At 40.8% G+C, this 22,916-nt stretch overlaps 1 protein-coding gene across 1 annotated transcript in view; it reads left to right on the top strand.

Annotated features, from left to right (window-relative positions):
* Positions 1-22,916, top strand: part of LOC139158418 (zinc finger protein 208-like) — a 57,237-nt gene that overhangs the window by 3,438 nt on the left and 30,883 nt on the right. Inside the window, exons 4-5 of the mRNA XM_070735728.1 lie at positions 3,821-3,950; positions 5,435-7,131. Of these exons, the coding sequence (XP_070591829.1) occupies positions 3,821-3,950; positions 5,435-7,131 (1,827 nt within the window). The remainder of the gene's footprint in view (positions 1-3,820; positions 3,951-5,434; positions 7,132-22,916) is intronic.

Genomic DNA, 22,916 nt, shown 5'->3' on the forward strand with positions numbered 1-22,916 from the left:
TCCCCTGGGTCCCACCAGATGGCATTGTTTTGTCAATGGGACTCAGAGAAGGCCAACTCTGTGGGATCTAATTGGTTGTTGGGATTCGTGCGGCCGCAGGCGGTTTCAGAGGTATTCTGGTCCGATGCCATGTAGGGCTTTATTTATTTATTTATTATTTATTTATTTATTTATTTATTTATTTATTTATTTATTTATTATTTAGATTTGTATGCCGCCCCTCTCCGAGGACTCGGGGCGGCTCACAGCAGAGAAAAACAAATCATAAATAATCTGAATACATTTAAAACATTTAAGATTTAAAAGAAAACCCCATATAGTACATACACACTCACAAGCATACCATACACAATTTAAACATGCCCAGGGGGAGATGTCTTAGTTCCCCCATGCCTGACGGCAAAGGTGGGTTTTAAGGAGTTTACGGAAGGCAGGTAGAGTAGGGGAGGTGCTAATCTCTGGGGGGAGTTGGTTGCAGAGAGCCGGTGCCGCCACAGAGAAAGCTCTTCCCCTGGGGCCCGCCAACCGACACTGTTTAGTTGATGGGACCCGGAGATGGCCCACTCTGTGGAACCTAATCGGTCGCTGGGATTCGTGCGGCAGGAAGCGGTCTCGGAGGTATTCTGGTCCGATGCCATGAAGGGCTCATAACCAACCCTTTGAATTGAAACCGGAAAATGATCGGCAACCAGTGCAGGCTGCGGAGCGATGACAATGCTTTCTCTCTCTCTCTCTCTCTCTTGCTTTCTTTCTCTCTTTCTCTCTTGCTTTTTCTCACTCTCTTGCTTTCTCTTTCTTTCTCTCTCTTGCTTTCCTTCTCTCTGTTTCTTGCTTTCTTTCTCTCTCTTGCTTCATTTCTCTCTCTCTCTTTCTTTCTCTCTCTTTCTTTCTCTCTTTCTCTCTTGCTTTTTCTCACTCTCTTGCTTTCTCTCTCTTGCTTTCTTTCTCTCTCTCTTGCTTTCTTTCTCTCTCTTTCTTTCTCTCTTTCTCTTGCTTTCTCTCTCTTGCTTTCCTTCTCTCTCTTTCTTGCTTTCTTTCTCTCTCTTGCTTCATTTCTCTCTCTCTTGCTTTCTCTCTCTTTCTTTCTTTCTCTCTCTTGCTTTCTCTCTCTTGCTTTCTTTCTCTTTCTCCCTCTGTTGCTTCCTTTCTCTCTTTCTCTCTTTCTCTTTTGCTTTCTTTCTCTCTCTTTCTCTCTCTTTCTCTCTTGCTTTCTTTCTCTCTCTTTTGCTTTCTTTCTCTTGCTTTCTTTCTCTCTCTCTTGCTTTCTCTATTTCTCTCTTTCTTGCTTTCTCTCTCACTCTCGCTTTTTTTCTCTCGCTTTCTTTCTCTCTCTGATGCTTTCCCTCTCTCTCTCTCTTGCTTTCTTGCTCTATCTCTCTTGCTTTTTCTCACTCTCTTGCTTTCTTTCTCTCTCTTTCTCTCTCTTGCTTTTCTTCTCTCTCTCGCTTTCTTGCTCTCCCTCCCTTTCTTGCTCTCTCTTGCTTTCTTTCTCTCTTGCTTTCCTTCTCTCTCTTTCTTGCTTTCTTTCTCTCTTGCTTTCTTTCTCTCTCTCTCTTGCTTTCCTTCTCTCTCTTGCTTCATTTCTCTCTCTCTCTTTTTTCTTTCTTTCTCTCTCTTGCTTTCCTTCTCTCTCTTTCTCTTGCTTTCTTTCTCTCTTTTTTGCTTTCTCTCTCTCTCTCTCTTGCTTTCTCTCTCTCTCTCTCTTGCTTTCTTTCTCTCTTGCTTTCTTTCTCTCTCTTGCTTTCTCTATTTTTCTCTTGCTTTTCTTCTCTCTCTTGCTTCTCTCTCTTGCTTTCTCTATTTTTCTCTTGCTTGCTTTCACTCTCTTTCTCTCTTGCTTTTCTTCTCTCTCTTGCTTCTCTCTCTCTTTCTCTCTCTTTCTCTCTCTCTTTCTTTCTTTCCCTCTCTTTCTTTGTCTCTCTTGCTTTCTTTCTCTTTCTCCCTCTTTTGCTTCCTTTCTCTCTCTTTCGCTTTCTTTCTCGTGCTTTCTTTCTCTCTTTCTCTCTCTTCCTTTCTTTCTCTCTTGCTTTCTTTCTCTCTCTCTTGCTTTCTCTATTTCTCTCTTTCTTGCTTTCTCTCTCACTCTCTCTTGCTTTTTTTCTCTCTCTTGCTTTCTTTCTCTCTCTTTCTCTCTCTGATGCTTTCCCTCTCTCTCTCTCTTGCTTTCTTTCTCTCTCTTTCTCTCTTGCTTTCCTTCTCTCTCTTGCTTTCTTTCTCTCTTGCTTTCCTTCTCTCTCTTGCTTCATTTCTCTCTCTTTCTCTTTTTCTTTCTTTCTTTCTCTCTCTTGCTTTCCTTCTCTCTCTTTCTCCCTCTCTTGCTTTCTTTCTCTTTCTTTCTCTCACTTTCTTTCTCTCTCTTTCTTTCTTTCTCTCTCTTGCTTTCTTTCTCTTTTGCTTTCTCTCTCTCTTGCTTTCTTTCTCTCTCTTGCTTTCTCTCTATTTTTCTCTTGCTTGCTTTCTCTTTCTCTCTCTTGCTTTTTTTCTCTCTCTTTCTCTCTCTTGCTTTCTTTCTCTCTTACTCTGATGCTTTCCCCCCCCCTCTCTCTCTTGCTTTCTTGCTCTCTCTTTCTCTCTCTCTCTCTCTTGCTTTCTTTCTGTCGATCTCTTTCTCTCTCATACACCACGCAGGCAACGGCATCGGACAGTAACCATGGGGTGGCGGCAGGGTGGTCGGCTGCGAGTGGCTCCAGGGTGGAGGCACCAACGGGGGAAGCTGGACTTATTGCTGGATGCCGTACATGCTGACACTGCGCTGGGCATGGGCGCGCGGCTGGCACCTCCAGCCCAGCCAGTGGGCTAGTGCCAGGCCCATGCCCAGCACAGCACCAGCATGTATGGCATCCAGCTGCCATTGTTGGTGCCTCCACCCTGGAGTTCCTGCTCGCAGCCACCGTCCTGCAGCTACTGACAGGTGCCCTCCCGCTGCCGGCGCCCTCCCGCCGGGCCCCAAAGCTCACCTGCCACGAAGAAGGAAGGCGCAAAGAAGGAAAGTGAAGAAGGAAGGCGCGAAGAAGGAAGTTCAGCTTCTGGTGTCGCAACTTTTTGCTCTTTCCTTCGCGGCACACTGGTTGAAAAACACTGCTCCAGACTATACAGATTGATTTCATTAAGTCTTTCCTGATACGTTTTATGCTTAAGACCTTCCACCATTCTTGTTGTCCGTCTTTGGACCCATTAAATTTTGTCAATATCTTTTTTTAGGCGTGGCCTCCAGAACTGAACACAGTATTCCAAATGTGGTCTCACCAGCACTCTATATAAGGGGATCACAATCTCCCTCTTCCTGCTTGTTATACCTCTAGCTATGCAGCCAAGCATCCTACTTGCTTTTCCTACCGCCTGACCACACTGCTCACCATTTTGAGACTGTCAGAAATCACTACCCCTAAATCCTTCTCTTCTGAAGTTTTTGCTAACACAGAACTGCCAATACAATACTCAGATTGAGGATTCCTTTTCCCCAAGTGCATTATTTTACATTTGGAAACATTAAACTGCAGTTTCCATTGCTTTGACCATTTATCTAGTAAAGCTAAATCATTTACCATATTACAGACGCCTCCAGGAATATCAACCCTATTGCACACTTTAGAGTTATCGGCAAATGAAATGTTGAAATGTTGATTTCATTTTGTTAGATGGGACCCAATCTGTCGATCCTTCTATATCTCAAGTTAATATTCTGGAGTTTCGTTATTCCTGACAATTTGGTCTTGTCTGCAAAGTTGACCAGTTCCCCTTTTATCCTCTTGTCTAAATCATTGATGGCCATGAAAAGATCTTGCAAATTTTCCTGTTCTGTTCTTTCTTCTGTGTTCAGGAGAGTCTGGTGTCCTTCGAGGAGGTGGCTGTGTCTTTCTCTGAGGAAGAATGGTCTCAGCTGGATCCTGAGCAGAAAGATCTGCATTCGGAAGTCATGCTGGAAAACCATAGGAACGTGGTATCTCTGGGTAAGAGTTTTCTAATCGCCAATCAGAGTTCAAGAGATTAAAAAAATCACTATTATGAGACATCGTCTCCAGGGAGGGAGAAGGAACGGATGTGGCCTTCTGGTGCTCCAGGGAAGGAAAGAGTCAATGTCTCTTTGCTTAGATGTTTTCTGTGCATTTCTTCTCTGTAGTTTCCATTTCTATTTGAACGTATTTGTAGGGGCCGAAAAGAACAAATTGGGCCTTTATGTATCCTAGGGAGGTCATGTGGGAGGAGTGTATTGTCCTTTGTCCTATGAAACCTCCAAAATTGTGTGGGAACAGAACTTTCCCCCTCAGCCCATGGAAGAGCATTCTCCCAATCCAATTCAACAACAAAAGCCTCCTGCAGGGTCACTGAGAGCATCCTAGGGTACAGGTCATCCTTGAGTTACGACAGTTCACGTAGTGACCATTCCAGGTTATGAGCAGCCCTCCCCGAAGTACGTCGGATCCAGTCCCGAAATTATGAGTGTTGCAGCACCATGGCAATAGTGCCTACTTAGGAATGACGGCAGAGGGGCTGCAACATTTGCCCTACATATCCCCCACCCTTCTGTTCTGTCGGGCTCTCTGGTAGAGTTCTCCCAATTTCAGACACACACACACGTTTTAAAATGCAAAACAATGTTCTTTATACCGAAAAATGCAAATAAACCAAGCCCTCTTTTGGTATAGCAAAGAGCACTGGTCTCCAAACAAACTGGTAATTTGTACAAGTCCCTTATCAGTTCTGTGATACTCAGCTTGCAGCTGTGAGGCAATTCACAGTACTTCTTCTTTCACAAAGTGACACACACTTTGCTCTGGTTTAGTTTCAAAGCAGGGAAAAATCAGCACACAAAAGGTCAAAGTCAGCAAAGCAGTCACGAAACACAAGGATCAGATAATCCTCCACAATGGCCAAACCCACAGACTGCTCTTTATAGCAGCCTCACTAATGACCACAGCCCCACCCAACCACAGGTGGCCTCATTTTCTTTGATAATAATCTCTCAGTTGTTGCTGCCTATGCATCGGTCTCCGCATGCGTGGCTGTATCATTCACTCTTGTTCTGAATCCAAGGAGGAGCTAGAGAATTGATCTCCTTCTGAGCTGTCTGCCCCACTCTCCTCCTCCCTGTCACTCATGTCTTCTTGGTCAGAGGAGCCTTCATCAGCAGATTCCACCGGAGGCAAAACAGGCATGCAGCATGTGGATGTCTCCCCCACAGCCACAGTCCTTGGGGCAGGAGCTGGGCCAGAGCTAACCACCATTGTCTGGTTCCAGAAGAGCATTAGGAGAATGGAAGCTTTGTACACTCTCATGACTCATGAATATAGAAGTCATGTTTATGTCACACCAGTGCAAGCATGCAAACATACAACCTAGTGACATTTTCAAGAAATTCTGAAGGAATTTCACTTGACTTTCTATCCTTTTTCTCTAACCTTTTTATCATTTTCATTTCCCTTTTGTTTTGAAGGTAAAGATCAAAATTCCTGTGAACTGTTCCAACTGATCAATGCTGAAGATGGAAATGAGAAGTTTGGAATTCGAATGGAATTAGAAAGCCGTGAGAGAAATCAGTCAAAGAGCTGGAATAAGGAAAGCTCATCTTCCACTGATGGTCTGATTCAAGATTCTCTTGCCCAACAAGAGGAAATAAGGAATAAATATATTGGGAAAAGTGTGAAGCCAACCAAAGCTAAAGTACAAATAAATGAAGACTCTTTAACCCAAAACAAAGGAGAGGATGGTATAAGAAGAAAAAACAGACAAGATTACAATGGGACATCCATTCATTTTCATGGAAATAACTATCTTGCATCTGAAAAAGTGATTGACACAAAAGAGAAGCCGTATAAATGCATAGAGTGTGGAAAGAAGTTTGCTCGAATAAGTCATCTTATTTCCCATAAAAAGATCCACACAGGGGAGAAGCCGTATAAATGCATGGAGTGTGGAAAAGCGTTTAATCATGGCAGTGGACTTAGAATCCACAAAAAACTCCACACAGGAGAGAAGCCACATAAATGCATGGAGTGTGGAAAGACCTTTGCTCAAAGAAGTCATCTTACTACCCACAAGGTGATCCACACAGGGGAGAAGCCACATAAATGCATGGAGTGTGGAAAGACCTTTGCTCAAAGAAGTCATCTTACTACCCACAAGGTGATCCACACAGGGGAGAAGCCATATAAATGCATGGAGTGTGGAAAGACCTTTGCTCGAAGAAGTCATCTTATTCCCCATAAAAGGATCCATACAGGGGAGAAGCCATATAAGTGCATGGAGTGTGGAAAGACCTTTGCTCAAAGAGATCATCTTACTTCCCATAAGATGACCCACACAGGGGAGAAGCCTTATAAATGCATGGAGTGTGGAAAGACCTTTGCTCAAAGAAGTCATCTTACTACCCACAAGGTGATCCACACAGGGGAGAAGCCGTATAAATGCATGGTGTGTGGAATGGCCTTTGCTCATAGTGGTTATCTTATTTACCATAAAAGGATCCACACAGGGGAGAAGCCATATAAATGCATAGAGTGTGGAAAGGCCTTTGCTAGTAGTAGCACACTTATTTCCCATAAAAGGATCCACACAGGGGAGAAGCCGCATAAATGCATGGAGTGTGGAAAGACCTTTGCTCAAAGAAGTGATCTTATTTCCCATAAAAGGATCCACACAGGGGAGAAGCCGTATAAATGCATGGAGTGTGGAAAGACCTTTGCTCAAAGAAATGATCTTATTTCCCATAAAAGGATCCACACAGGGGAGAAGCCGTATAAATGCATGGAGTGTGGAAAGACCTTTGCTCGAAGAAGTAATCTTATTCCCCATAAAAGGATCCATACAGGGGAGAAGCCATATAAATGCATGGAGTGTGGAAAGACCTTTGCTCAAAGAGATCATCTTACTTCCCATAAGATGACCCACACAGGGGAGAAGCCTTTTAAATGCATGGAGTGTGGAAAGACCTTTGCTCAAAGAAGTCATCTTACTACCCACAAGGTGATCCACACAGGGGAGAAGCCGTATAAATGCATGGAGTGTGGAAAGACCTTTGCTCATAGAAGTAATCTTACTTCCCATAAAAGGATCCACACAGGGGAGAAGCCGTATAAATGCATGGAGTGTGGAAAGGCCTTTGCTCAAAGTGGTCATCTTACTACCCACAAGGTGATCCACACAGGGGAGAAGCCGTATAAATGCATGGAGTGTGGAAAGACCTTTGCTCATAGAAGTAATCTTACTTCCCATAAAAGGATCCACACAGGGGAGAAGCCGTATAAATTCATGGAGTATGAAAAAACCCTCTTACTTTCCCTAGGATGATCCACATGTAGGACAAGCCGTAGAAATCCATGGAGTGTGGAAAGATCTTTTCTCAGAATGGTCACCTATGGTCTCATAAAAGGATTCATGCTCAGGAGAAACTATATACAGTAGAACCCCGACTTACGAGACTAATTGGTTCCGGAAGGAGGCTCGTAAGTCAGAATGCTCGTATGACGAAACATTGTTTCCCATAGGAAACAATGTAAAGTCAATTAATCCGTGCAACAACAACAAAAACCGCTGCCGCCGAACGCGGAAGTTAGCGTTCAGAGACAGCTGCGAAGCGGCGCGCGTGTTTTAAAACGTGGCAGCCGGCCTGGGGGGCTCGGGGGCTTCCCCCCGAGCCCCCCAGGCCGGCTCTGATGTTTTAAAACACGCGCGCCGCTTTGCAGCTCTCTTCTGAAGCCGGAACGCTAACTTCCGCGTTCGGTTTCAGAAGAGAGCTGCAAACCGGCGTGCGTGTTTTAAAACGTCAGAGCCGGCCTGGGGGGCTCGGGGGCTTCCCCCCGAGCCTCCCAGGCCGGCTGCCACGTTTTAAAACACGCGCGCCGCTTTGCAGCTGTCTTCTGAAACCGAACGCGGAAGTTAGCGTTCCGGCTTCAGGAGACAGCTGCGAAGCGGCGCGCATGTTTTAAAAGGTTGCAGCCGGCCTGGGGGGCTTGCCAGCACCCCCCCCAGCCCCCCAGGCCGGCTGCAACCTTTTAAAAAACGCGGGATACGAGCGCCAAGGAGCTGTCTCCTGAAGCCGAGACAGCTCCTTGGCGCTCGTAGAAACATAGAAGACTGACGGCAGAAAAAGACCCCATGGTCCATCTAGTCTGCCCTTTTACTATTTCCTGTATTTTATCTTACAATGGATATATGTTTATCCCAGGCATGTTTAAATTCGGTTACTGTGGATTTACCAACCACGTCTGCTGGAAGTTTGTTCCAAGGATCTACTACTCTTTCAGTAAAATAATACTTTCTCATGTTGCCTTTGATCTTTCCCCCAACTAACTTCAGATTGTGTCCCCTTATTCTTGTGTTCACTTTCCTGTTAAAAACACTTCCCTCCTGAACCCTATTTAACCCTTTAACATATTTAAATGTTTCGATCATGTCCCCCCTTTTCCTTCTGTCTTCCAGACTATACAGATTGAGTTCATTAAGTCTTTCCTGATACGTTTTATACTTCAGACCTTCCACCATTCTTGTAGCCCGTCTTTGGACCCGTTCAATTTTGTCAATATCTTTTTGTAGGTGAGGTCTCCAGAACTGAACACAGTACTCCAAATGTGGTCTCACCAGCGCTCTATATAAGGGGATCACAATCTCCCTCTTCCTGCTTGTTATACCTCTAGCTATGCAGCCAAGCATCCTACTTGCTTTTTCTAGTGCCTGACTACACTGCTCACCCATTTTGAGAGTGTCAGAAATCACTACCCCTAAATCCTTCTCTTCTGAAGTTTTTGCTAACACAGAACTGCCAATGCAATACTCAGATTTAGGATTCCTTTTCCCCAAGTGCATTATTTTACATTTGGAAACATTAAACTGCAGTTTCCATTGCTTTGACCATTTATCTAGTAACGCTAAATCATTTACCATATTACAGACCCCTCCAGGAATATCAACCCTATTGCACACTTTAGAGTCATCGGCAAATAGGCAAACCTTCCCTACCAAACCTTCCCCTATGTCACTCACAAACATATTAAAAAGAATAGGACCCAGAACAGACCCTTGTGGCACACCGCTTGTAACCTGTCTCTGCTCAGAATACTCGCCATTAACAATAACTCTCTGATGTCTATGCTTCAGCCAGCTTGAAATCCACTGAACTATCCAGGGATTAAGTCCAATCTTCACTAATTTATCTATCAGCTCTTTATGTGGAACCGTATCAAAGGCTTTGCTGAAGTCCAGATAGGCAATATCCACGGCACCACCTTGATCCAACACCTTTGTGACATAGTCAAAGAACTCAATGAGATTAGTCTGACACGATTTGCCTTCAGTAAAGCCATGCTGATTTGGGTCCAATAAGTTATTGTTTTTTAGATGCTGATTTATCCTCTTTTTGAGTAGAGTCTCCATCATTTTAACTACAACTGATGTCAAGCTAACTGGCCTGTAGTTTCCAGCTTCTTCTCTACTGCCCTTCTTGTGGATAGGCACAACACTGGCCATTCTCCAATCCTCAGGAACATCTCCTGTTAACAGGGATTGGTTAAACAAATCAGTCAGGGGGGTAGCAATGACAGATCTGAGTTCTTTAAGAACTCTGGGATGGATGCCATCTGGACCCATTGCCTTATTTATCTTTAATCTTTCAAGTTCTTCTAAGACATCGGCTTCTAAGATCACTGGAGCTGAATCCGTACAGCTGGAAGCAATGCTATATCCCTCTATAGTATTATTTTGTAAGGTGTCCTTTGAGAAAACTGAACAGAAGTAGCTATTGAAATGGTCAGCGATCTCCTTATTCCCATTAATGCATGTATTATTCCCGGTACTAAGCTTTGTGATGCTGCAGTTTTTCTTCTTCCTATCACTAATATATCTGAAGAAGGTTTTATCCCCCTTCTTTACAGATTTTGCTATTTCTTCCTCTTTTGAGGCTTTAGCAGCATATATTATCTGTTTCGCCTCCTTCTGTCTCATTTTATACACCTCTCTATCAGCTATACTTCCAGACTCTTTATACCTCCTATAGGCAGCCTTGTTTTCATTGACTATAGCCCTTACATCATTGCTAAACCATAGCGGTTTCTTCTTCCTTTTACCTTTAGTTACTTGCTTTACATAAAGTCTTGTGGCTTTTAAGATGGCCTTTTTTAATACAGTCCACTGGGTGCTCGCTCCTGCCATTTTATCCCTCCCCTTTAATTCATTATTTAAATATTCCCCCATTGCATTAAAATTTGTTTTTCTGAAATCCAATACTTTGGTTGCAGTATAGGATTGCTCACAATCAGTTTTTACATCAAACCACAAACATAGATGGTCGCTGCAACCTAAATTTTCTCCCACCTTGACCTCTGAAACCCGATTCCCATTTGTAAAAACTAAATCTAGAATATTCTCCCCTCTAGTTGGTGTCTTAACTAGCTGTGCCATAGCTGCTCCTGTAAAGGCCTCTACTATATTCTTACTTTTGCATGTAAGGGCGCTGGGGATATTCCAGTCAACATCAGGCATGTTGAAATCACCCATAACCACAATATCTCCCTTTACTGCCATTAGGGTAATCTCATCCACCATCTTGTTGTCATGTTCCTCAGATTGCCCTGGAGGCCTATAGATCACCCCAATTCTAATGACAGAACCGTCTTTAGTTTGCATGCAAATCCAGAGGGTCTCCAGATCTTTACATGTATTTTGAATTAGTATTGTTTTTAGACTTTCTTTAACATAAATGGCTACTCCACCTCCCCTTCTCTCTATTCTATCCTTCCTATACAGTGTATATCCTGGTATGGATATTTCCCATTCATTGGAATCCTTAAACCATGTCTCAGTTATGGCAACCAGATCCAAATTATCTCTAGATATTATGGCCATTAACTCACAGAGCTTGTTGCTCAAGCTTCGAGCATTCGTGCACATTACCCGAAGAACATTATTTTCATTATTAGTTTGCCCCTTATCATCAACAACTACATCTATTTTATTTTCAGCTCCCTTTTCATAAGCTTCCAGAAACTGATGTATCCTCATTGGCCGGGGACAGAAATCCTCCACATCTGGTACATCTCTGTCCCCTTTACCTAGTTTAAATGCCTGTCCAAAAAAGCTCTGAATTCCTCACCGAGCACCTGGGTACCTCTGTATGATGGATGCAAACCATCCCTCTTAAACAGCTCCCTATTAGACCATCTACTGACATCATGACTTACATAACCAAAACCTTCAGCTTTACACCACTGCCTTAACCACACATTAAACTCTCTGATACAACTTGTTTTACCCTCCTGGCCACAAACCGGTAACACCTCTGAGAAAGTCACTGAATCAGTTATTTTACCCAGCTCCACACTTAGACTTTGAAAATCTCTTTTTACTACATTAACATTTCTCTGGGACAGATCGTTTGTGCCAAGATGCACCACCACATCAACTTTATTACCTTTACTGACAGCCCTGACAATGTTTGTAATCCGCCTGCTGTCCCTGTGGGCAGTGGCTCCTGGAAGACACCTCATCACCTTCACCACATCCTTCCTCTGTCCCAAATCAACACCTCTGACAATCGAGTCACCCACAAGAACATGTGTCCTCTCTTTATTTCTACTAACTGGACTTGGTTTGGTGACACTATGTTCCTCATTTACGACAACTTCTCCTTTGAACATCCCCTCATTCTCCGCCTGAGGGGCGTATCCCGAATGTGAGCTCGGGAGGCGAACAAAAATGTCGCTCCCCTCCCAACTCTTATCTCAAGTAGCTCGTAAGTAGAGCTGCTCGTATGTCGAGGTTCCACTGTAGCTATAGAAATTCTACTTACATTTATATACTACTCCACAGTGCTATACCAGTTATATCTGAGCAGTTTACAAAGTCAGCATATGAAAGGCTGAATCAACCATTAAAAGCAATCTATAGCAGTTGAAGATGTTTTCAATAAAATGTCGAATTGAAAGTTTTCAATTTTCAGTTATTTAAAAATGCTCCATCCATTTTGTTGCTCCAATATGATTTCCCATCCGGAATTTGCATTTCCTGCTCAAACTGTCAGTCCCGATTTTCATTTTGTAAACGTACTAGGGAGGACCAGGGGAGACATGATAGCAGTGTTCCAATATCTCAGAGGTTGCCACAGAGAAGGAGTCAACCTATTCTGCAAAGCACCTGAGGGTAGAATAAGAAGCAATGGGTGGAAACTAAGCAAGGAGAGACGCAACTTAGAACTAAGGAGAAATTTCCTGACAGTCAGAAGACTTAATTAGTGGAACAGCTTGTCCCCAGAAGTTGTGAATGCCCCAACACTGGCTTGGGAGTGTGAGGCCCTGTTCTTCAGTGGTTCTCCTCCTACCTCTCCAGTTGGTCGCAGTCAGTGTTAGTGGGGGGTCAGAGGTCGAACTCTAAGTCTCTCCCTTGTGGGGTGCCTCGGGTTGGTCCTCTCCCCCCTGCTATTTAAAATCTACATGAATTCAATTCAATTTATTATATTTGTATGCTGCCCCTCTCTGAAGACTCGAGGCGGCTCACACCAACAATAAAAACAGTTCAACAATGGAACAAATCTAATAATAAAATTACATTAAAAACCCCCAACAATTTAAAAACCATACAACACATACATACCAAGCATAAAATATAAGAAAGCCTGGGGGAGATGGGTTAATTCTCTCATGCCTGGCGATATAGGTGGGTCTTGAGTAACTTGCAAAAGACAAGGAGGGTGGGGGTCGTTCTAATCTCCGGGGGGAGTTGATTCCAGAGGGCTGGGGCCACCACAGAGAAGGCTCTTCCCCTGGGGCAGGCCTACGACATTGTTTGGTCGACGGGACCTGGAGACGGCCAACTCTGTGGGACGCTATCGGCCACTCGGATTCGTGTTTTAGAAGGCGGTTCCGGAGGTATTCTGGTCCAATGCCATGTAGGGCTTTATAGGTCATTACCAAAACTTTGAATTGTGACTGGAAAGCGATCGGCAGGCAGTGCAGGCCACGGAGTGTTGCAGAAACATGTCGAATCTAGGAAGCCCCACGATGGCTCTCGCAGCCGCATTCTGCACGATCTGAAGTTTCCGAACACTTTTCAAGGGTAGCCCCATGTAGACAGCGTGGCAGTAGTCGAACCTCGAGGTGATAAGGGCAGGAAACCGTTGGGTGAAATCATCCAAGGGCATGGGGTGAGGTATCATCAATATGCGGATGATACCCAGTTATATATATCCACCCCATGTCCGGTCAGCGAAGCAGTGGAAATGATGTGCTGGTGCCTGGAGGCTGTTGGGTTCTGGATGGGTGTCAACAAGCTCAAATTCAACCCTGACAAGATGGAGTGGCTGTGGGTCTTGCCTCCCAAGAAGGACAATCCCATCTGTCCGTCCATTACCCTGGGGGGGGGAAACTACTGACCCCCTCAGAGAGGGTCTGCAACTTGGGCATCCTCCTCGATCCATAGCTAACATTAGAACATCATCTTTCGGCTGTGGCGAGGAGGGTGCTCACACAGGTTCGCCTGGTGCACCAATTGTGGCCCTATTTGGACAGGGAGTCATTGCTCACAGTTGCTCATGCCTTCATCACCTTGAGGTTCGACTACTGCAACACTCTCTACATAGGGCTACCTTTGAAAAGTGTTCGGAAACTCCAGATCGTGCAGAATGCAGTCGCGAGAGCTATTTTGGGGTTATCTACATTCGCCCACGTCTCTCCACTGGCTGCTGATTAGTTTCCGGTCGCAATTCAAAGTGTTGGTAATGACCTATAAAGCCCTACATGGCATCGGACCAGAATACCTCCGGAACCATCTTCTGCCACACGAATCCCAGCGGCCGATAAGGTCCCACAGAGTTGGCCTTCTCTGGGTCCTGTAGACTAAACAATGTCGTCTGGCGGGCCCCAGGGGAAGAACCTTCTCTGTGGCGGCCCCACCCCTCTGGAATCAACTTCCCCCATGTGTTGTTATTATGGTTGTTGTGAGCCTCCCCGAGTCTGTGGAGAGGGGTGGCATACAAATCTAATAAATTATTATTATTATTATTATTATTATTAATGTCAATACAATTCAGCAAACGAGATCACTATGCTGGATTTTGTATTTCTTTTTTTTTTTAAATATACTTTATTTATTTACAAATATAATTAAAAACAGGGAAGGGGATTGGGGGAAGGGGGGACAGAACGAAGAGTTGAGGGTAGGATAGGGTGGGAGGGGGAGGGAGAATTCAAAAACAAAACATTTATGGTAGAATTGTAATACATGTGAGTTGTAATACACAAGTGTCTTAGAGGGAATGTAATAACTCTTACTTTCTTAATCTTAATATTTATATATGGAAATAACTCAAATGTGGTATTTCTTAGTATATATAGGCATTAAAGTTCTAGCTGTGAAGAGGAGGAGGAAAGAAAAGAAGAAAGAGAAAAAAAAGAAAAGAAAAAGGGAGAGAGAGAGAGAGAAGAATCTGCATTCTTGCAGAAGAATCTGCAAGAATCTGTGTTAGCAAATACTTCAAAAGAAAAGGATTTAGGCGTAGTGATTTCTGACAGTCTCAAAACGGGTGAACAGTGCAGTCAGGCAGTAGGGAAAGCAAGTAGGATGCTTGGCTGCATAGCTAGAGGTATAACAAGCAGGAAGAGGGAGATTATGATCCCGCTATATAGAATGCTGGTGAGACCACATTTGGAATACTGTGTTCAGTTCTGGAGACCTCACCTACAAAAAGATATTGACAAAATTGAACGGGTCCAAAGACGGGCTACAAGAATGGTGGAAGGTCTTAAGTATAAAACGTATCAGGAAAGACTTAATGAACTCAATCTGTATAGTCTGGAGGACAGAAGGAAAAGGGGGGACATGATCGAAACATTTAAATATATTAAAGGGTTAAATAAGGTCCAGGAGGGAAGTGTTTTTAATAGGAAAGTGAACACAAGAACAAGGGGACACAATCTGAGGTTAGTTGGGGGAAAGATCAAAAGCAACATGAGAAAATATTATTTTACTGAAAGAGTAGTAGATCCTTGGAACAAACTTCCAGCAGACGTGGTAGATAAATCCACAGTAACTGAATTTAAACATGCCTGGGATAAACATATATCCATCCTAAGATAAAATACAGAAAATAGTATAAGGGCAGACTAGATGGACCATGGGGTCTTTTTCTGCCGTCAGACTTCTATGTTTCTATGTTAATGCAGACGTTTTTATGGACGACTTTTGTTTAGTTGTAGAGTGGGGAGTATATAGGTGATATAATTGATATAATGGGTGTATATAAAGATTAGTTATTCTAACAGTAGTTAGTATGTTTGTAGTGTGTGTTAAGTTGGTTAGAAGACAGATAAAAAGAGATTTGATATATTTTCTTGTTGCAAATTTGATTAGTTTTTGGTGCTTCTTTTCTAATTTATTTTAATATTAATTTAAGTGTTGAAGGTACTTTTAAGTGTGGTAGAGTATGAACTTTACAATAAGAGTTTTTTGTATTTTTTCTGAGAAACCCATTTATGCCAATTTTCCCATGCTTCGTAGTATTCTGAGTCTTTTTTGTTTTGTGCTTCCATTGCTATTTTAGACATTTCAGCACATTCATTAATTTTCGTGATTATTGTAAAGAAAGAGGGTACTTGATCGGATTTCCAAAGAGAGGCATATGATATTCTGGCTGCAGTTATAATTTGTAGTATAAGGTATTTTTGTGTCTTGGTAAGGTTTTGTCTGAATATCCCTAAAAGGTAGAGCTCGGGTTTGAGTGGTAATTTGATTGACATGACTTGGTCGATTAGGAATTGAATTGTTGTCCAGTATTTTTGTGCAATTGGGCATGTCCACCATGTGTGGTAGTAAGTTCCAGGTTTGATCTTGCACTTCCAGCAGGTCGGTGAAAAGTTGGGAAACATTTTGGATATTCTTGCTGGGGGCAAATGCCAACGATAAAACATTTTAATTTGGTTCTCCTTGTAAGACATTGCAGTTGTCATTTTATAATTTGATGTCCATGTTTTCTCCCACTCAATTAAGTTAATCGTATATCCAAAATTCTGAGCCCAAGCTATCATACAGCATTTCACTTGCTCTTCAGGATTTTCTTGGATTAGTAAGTAGTTGTACAATTTTGAGATCATTTTTGTAGAAGGACCAAAAAGAATCGTGTCTATTACATTATTATTTTGAAATCCAAATTGCTTTTTGTGTTGTTCGTATTTTAGTTTAATTTGTAAATATGTTAACCAATCTATATTAATTCCTTGATTGTTCAATTGTTGTTTAGAAATAAGAGCATCTGATTCGTCTAGTAGTTGTTGGTATCTCAGAATTTTAGAGTACGAGAAGAGATTGGGAAAGGTTAGTATTTCATTGGGGGATATCCATTTTGGTATTGAGGTGTAATAATTTTTTTTTATATTAAACCAGATTGTTATTAGTGTTTTGCGTAAGTAATGATTTTTGAAGTATTTGGGTATTTTGTGGTAGTCTGCTGTCAAGAAAGTGTGCCACCCAGCAAGAAGATCGAATCCTTCCAGAGTTAAGAGTCTTGTGTTTTGGAGCGTAATCCAATTTTTAATCATGGTTAAGATGGTAGCTTGATAATACATATAAAAATCTGGAAGTCCAAGTCCACCCCTGGATCTAAGGTCTTGAAGGTTTTTCAATTTTATTCTGGCCTTCTTCTTGGTCCAAATAAACTTCTTTACTTGTTTGTGAAGGGTATTAAAAAAAGTTTTATTCAAATTTATTGGAGCAACTTGAAATAGGTAAAGAAACCTTGGAAGAATGTTTGATTTTATGGCAGCTATTTTTCCCATAATAGATAGGTTTAATTTTGACCATCTGTTAAGATCTTGTTGTATTTCTTTAATTAATCGTTCGTAATTGTCTTTTTTGATCGTAGCATAATTCGAAGTCATCCAAATTCCTAAGTATTTAATTTTTTTTGTGGTCTTTATTTTAATTAATTCTTCCAAGGTAAGTATCTCTTTTGGTATCATATTTTTTGTCAAAATTTGAGTTTTATTTTTATTGATTTGTAGGCCAGATATTTCACCAAATTTATAAATTTCGTCAAATAAAATGGGTGCTGTTCGAATTGGATCTTGTAGGATGAATACAATGTCATCCGCAAAGGCCTGCAATTTGTAATGTTCTTTTTTGATCATAATACCATGAATTTGTGAGTTGTTTCTTATAGTCTTGAGAAAAGTCTCGATGGCCAGAATAAAAATAAGTGGGGACAGAGGACATCCTTGACGTACACCTTTAGTTATAGTAATTGTGTTGGTAATATCATTGTTAAAAAGAATTTTGACCGATTGAGTAGAATAAATAGTTTTGATTAGATTGAAAAATTTGGAGCCGAAATTCATGAATTTAATTTGATTTATAAGATAATGCCATTGAAGACTGTCAAAAGCTTTTTTGAGATCCATAAATATTAATGCAGCTGCTTTGTCATAGTTTTTGTCATAGTATTCCAAGGCATTTAGTATAGTTCTTGTGTTCGTGGAAATGTTTCTTCCCGGAAGGAATCCGTTTTGGTCAGAATGGATAATTTTATTTAATATATTTTTTAGTCTGTCCGCAATTATTGATGCAAATATTTTATAATCAGTATTAAGTAATGCAATTGGTCTGTAATTCTCCAAATGGTGTCTATTTTCAATGTCTTTAGGGATAAGAGTTATATAGGATTCAAACCAGGACGCGGGTAGTTTTGCATGTCAGAGCGCATTGTTATAGATGTCTAAGAGTATGGGTGCCATTATATCAATATGATATTTATAAAATTCAGATGGGATTCCGTCTGGTCCTGGGGTTTTATTGTTTTTTTGTTTATTTATTGCAGCTTCAATATCCGAAATAGAAATTGGTTTGTTTAGAAGAGTTCTTTGGTCATCTGTTATCATAGTTGTTTGTTCATTTGTTTGTAAATATTTTGATATTAAATCGGCATCCAGATTTGAGACTTGATAGAGTTGTTGATAAAAGTTTTGGATAATTTGTTTTTTATCAGACTTGGTCGTTTTCAGTTGTCCAGAAGGGTCAACTAAAGTATCTATGTTTCTGTCGGATTTTTGATGGGCTAGTTTGAGAGAAAGCCAACGTCCTGGTTTATTGGCTGCTTCAAAATATGTTTGTTTCGCATTTTTAACCTTTTGAGCAATGTGTTGTTGTGTTATTAAATTTATTTGATGTTTGATCGTATTTATTTCTAATAGAGTTATGTTATTTTTAGGATCATTGCAAAGTAGCTTTTCTGCTTCTTGAAGAGAGATGTTTAGTTTTTGAAGCTGCGCATATTTTTCTTTGTTTTTGTTTGCTGTATATGAGATGTAAATACCGCGTATATATGCTTTAGTGGCATCCCACGCTATTTCGTTGGGTATCTCGCCATTGAAGTTAATTTGGATGAAAGGGGGGATATCATTCTGTATTTTATGTTGGAATTGTTTTTGGTTTATCACTGTTGAGTACATTGACCATCTATACGGAATATTGTAAGTATTGTCTCTTATTGTAAGTAGGAGGGGATTGTGGTCTGCCCAAGTTGCATTGAGTATTTGAACATCAATTATTTGATTTATTATTTCTATATTAGACCAAGCCATGTCAATACGTGAGCAGGTTCGATGGGGGGGAGAGAAAAAGGTATATTGTGTAGATTTAGGATAAAAGTATCTCCAAATGTCTTTTAAGGCATATTCATAAATTATTTGTTGAAAAGTAGAGGGGATGATGTTACGAGTACGGCACTTGGAGTTACCTTTATAATCCTTATTTACATCAACTATTGCGTTAAAGTCTCCAATTATCACAAAATTGTTTAGATCTAATTCTAATATTTTTTTGTGTAAATTTTTAAAATAGGAAGATTGTCTAACAGATGGTGCATATATTGATATTATATTTATTGTTCTTTTATTTTGTAAGGTTATTTGCACAATTAGTAATTGACCATTTTCATCGGTATATATTAATTTTGGAGAATAAATTTTTTTAACATATAGAACTATGCCTCTCTTTTTTTCGGAAGCAGAAGCACAAAAGAATTCAAACTCAGATTTAATTTTAGGGTTGGGAATAGCTAAAAGAGTAGTATCTTCATTTTTAATGTGGGTTTCTTGTAGTGAAATTACATCATAGTTGTTTTCAAATAGTTTATGGAATATTTTTTGTCTCTTTTTATATGAGTTCAGACCGTTTATATTTGTTGAGAATAGTGAGATTTGAGGTTGTTTATTGTTGTGGTGTTGGTTCTTTAAATTTCTCCTTTCTTGCCTCAGCTCTTGCCCGGGTAACTGGTCCATGTTTGCTTGACTCATCATTCTGACTTTGTAATTCTTGATCATTGTTTATCTGGTTGTCATCAAGGGTAGCTTCTTCATTTCGGGGAGTGTCTCTAGTGTCGAATTCTTTAAGGGCAGACTGATCCATCTTCAAGATGTGGGCGTAGAAGTCTCTTGCATCTTCAGGAGTGGAAATTTTATATTTTTTATCCAGAAGTGTAATCGTCATCCCTTCTGGAATCATCCACCTAAACTGTATAGATTCTTTATTTAATTTGGTGGCTAGCGTTTGATAGGGTTTGCGTTTCTCCCTTACTCGCTTTGGGATTTGGCGTAGGATTACTATATCTCGACCTTGATGTGTAGCTGGATTATCCTTAGAGGCATTGTAAATTTCGTCTCTGAATTTTCTTTTGAGAAAACGTACATGGACCTCCCGTGGGAGTCTGTTTCGTCTAGCGTATGAAGTTGTAAGCCGGTATACCTCGTCCATTTGTGCTAAAATTTCGTCCGTTGGTTTATCAATGATTTTAGCTATTATTGTCGCCACTGTGTAAGGAAGGTCTTGTTGATCGGTTTCTATGATATTTTGGAAACGCAAAAAAAAGGCTGATTTCTCGAGCTCCAAATTCATAAGAGACTCTTCCAGGGATTTGTTGGTGTATTCTGCCTTCGCTTCTGAAAACTGAAATTTGGTATCCATCCTGTTGGTTAATTCTTCCATATTATTTATTTTTTCTGTATTCTTGGTAATTGTTTCACAAACGACTTCCATTTGGTCTTCCAATTTAGTCGTTCGCTCCTCAAGATAACCCGCATGTTCTTGAATTTTCTTGATGTCTTGCTTCATTTCTCCCATCGTTCCCTTTATGGATTCAAAATTAATATCTAGTGTGTCCTGCATTTTGTTCATCTTCTCCAATAAGGCATTTAGTGATATGTTAGGAGTTTCCTGTGTTTGTTGTTGGAGAGATGTTTTGTCTGACAAATCAGCTGAGCGTTGCTGGGTTGAATTTGGTGTTGCAGGCTGATTGGGGTTTTTCTTCCAAGATTTCATAAGGGTTGGTTGATTTGAGGCAGACATTTTTGTGTTAAGGAGAGGTCGTTAGAACAGTATATAAATGGTGTGTATGTTGTAGTAAAAGGATGTATGTGGTGTAGGGAAGTGTATGTAATGTAATGTGGTGTAGAGAAGTGTATGTAATGTTGTCGGAAGTAATGAGGTTAGAGTAATTAAGATGGTATAGAAAGTTGCAGTATATGTAGTAAAGGTTTTTTGTTTTTGTTTTTTAAAGATACAGTTAGTAGAGAGTTGTTAAAAGAATATCAGAATTTGTTACACTTAAGAAGTAACAAGAGAAAGACAGTTTATATTTAGGGTTCAAATTATCAATAAAATAGTATTTAAATCAATATGACTCCAGTAATAATATCTCAATGTATGGAAAAGAAAAGGAAGGGAAGAGAAAATGGGAGAAAGTAATAGTTCAGTAGTACAATTATTCGATATTCAGTATAAGGGGAAAGACAGTCAATCAATCGGGGGGGTTACTCTATTAAGGGTTTAAATCAGTTGAATCAGTTCAGTTGATTAGATCAGATAAATCTTAAAAACATTAAATTACTATAAGTTATAGAATCAAAAAGAAGTCCAGTTACTATTTGCTATTTAAAGTTAATTAAGGATAAATAATAATAAAGTCTAAAGTTTGATGTTAATATAAAGTAAAGCTATCAACTCAAAGTAATCTATCAATATATTCTACCTAAATATAGTACAATCTATCTTAATATAATATAATATAATATAATCTATATAAATAGTTCAGTAGCTACAGTAAATATTGTATTACACAGTTGGATAAGGAGGTTTTGTCAGTATATATAGTCCAAAGATATCAAAATAAGATTTAAGTAAATTAAAAGAAATTCAATCCAAATCAATCCAAATCAAAGGGTTCGTGGTTCAACAATATGGTGCTATTGAAATGATCAAGTTCAGTGCAGTTCAGTTCAGTTATATTGAGAGTTTGATAGAAGGATATTGATGGGGTATAAATTCAAAGAGTAAGGTCAATGGTTTTGTTAAGACTTTTGTTAGTGACGAAGTTCCAGGGAGGATGAGGAAAAAAAAAAGAGACAGTCGAGGATTAGCAAGTTGTCCAAAGTTCCGGATCTATGAACGTCCAATATTCAAGTGTCCTAATATCAAAATGTCCAAGTTGTTCAATTTCAATTTCCAAGTATCCAAAAGTAATCCAATATATGCAAAGATGTCCGAAAAGAAAAAAAGTAATAATAGTGAAAATTGAGGGGGAAAAAAGCAAAAATATCTATCTATGTATGAGATTCAAAAGTAAGCAAAGTTTATTTGTTTAATATTAAAGGAGGGAGGTGAAAAGTAATAAAAATTAAGGCAAAATTAAGGCAAAAAAGGGTATGGAAAGTAAGGGTAAATGGTAGGTAGAAAAATAGGGTCGGGGTTTTCCGGTTGCTGTTTTAACTCTAATCTGCTTTATTTCCTACTAATCAGGTGTTATTTCGAAGACAAATAGCAAAAATATTATTTTCCTTATTGCGGGGGGTTTGAACTTTCTCCTACCTTCAAAGCACGTTACTTAAACCTTCTCTCCTTGCGAAAATTTAAAGTGTAGCTGGTAGTTCTAGGGCAAGTCGAAATCACAAATAGACGTGGCGAAAATTCATTCTAAAAACCTTCAAGTAAATTCCGCCGAGTCATCGTCGCCATCTTGCCAGAATCGTAACACTCACAGATCGAAGTCGCCGCCTCTCGTTCTTCAGACTCAAAAAAAAGAGTCGAGATGTCTCTTTCGCAAGGAGTAATCCAACACGTATACCACAAGTCCAAAAACCGTCCTGTCCTTCTGCAGCAAGCAATAACACCCCCAAAGGTATTTGTCGTTACCGCGGCTTCCAAAATAAAGCAGAGCGCAGCGCTTCCGGATCAGCAAAAAAAAGCTGATCTCTTTGGTTGATGATTTGGAGGATCTCCCGTCCCCCGGGGGGGGTCCGCCGAACACCCCCGGGTGCACGCAAACTTCCCCTCAAAGACCTTGGGCTCTACGGGTCCGCGGTCGCCCGATAGGGCAATCAATCAACGCAAAAGGCCAGATGAAACCCGGAGAACCGGGAAACACACAGCGACAGCACCGCACCACAACCGGAAGTCTGGATTTTGTATTTCATCACCAGTCGGGCGCTTCCCAAGCACCTAGGACTGCGTGATGTAGCGGCAAATTATGTGTGCCGATCCCAGTAAAGCGGCCTTTTGCAACTGACTTGGAGATTTTGTCAATTCCAATGGTTTTCAAATGTCCACTGAGATCCTTTGGCCCTGCGCCTAGCGTGCCAAGTAACACTGGGGTCACTTTCACTGGCTTATGCCAGAGTCGTTGCAGCTGAGTTTTTAGATCTTTGTACAGTAATACCTCATCTTATGAACCTAATTGGTTCCCAGGGGTGGTTCCTAAGGCGAAAAGTTCGTAAGACGAAACATTGTTTCCCATAGGAAACAATGTAAAATGAATTAATCAATGCAACGGGAAAAAAACCGGAAAAAAACGCCGCCGCCCGGCTGTTTCAATTGAAACAGACGGGTGCTTTTCAGCATTCTCCCAATGCCGAACCCAGAAGTTCGGCAAAAGTTCAGGTTCGGGAGGCCGC

This window comes from Erythrolamprus reginae, chromosome 2, assembly GCF_031021105.1.
Source record: "Erythrolamprus reginae isolate rEryReg1 chromosome 2, rEryReg1.hap1, whole genome shotgun sequence".
NCBI lineage: Eukaryota > Metazoa > Chordata > Lepidosauria > Squamata > Dipsadidae > Erythrolamprus > Erythrolamprus reginae.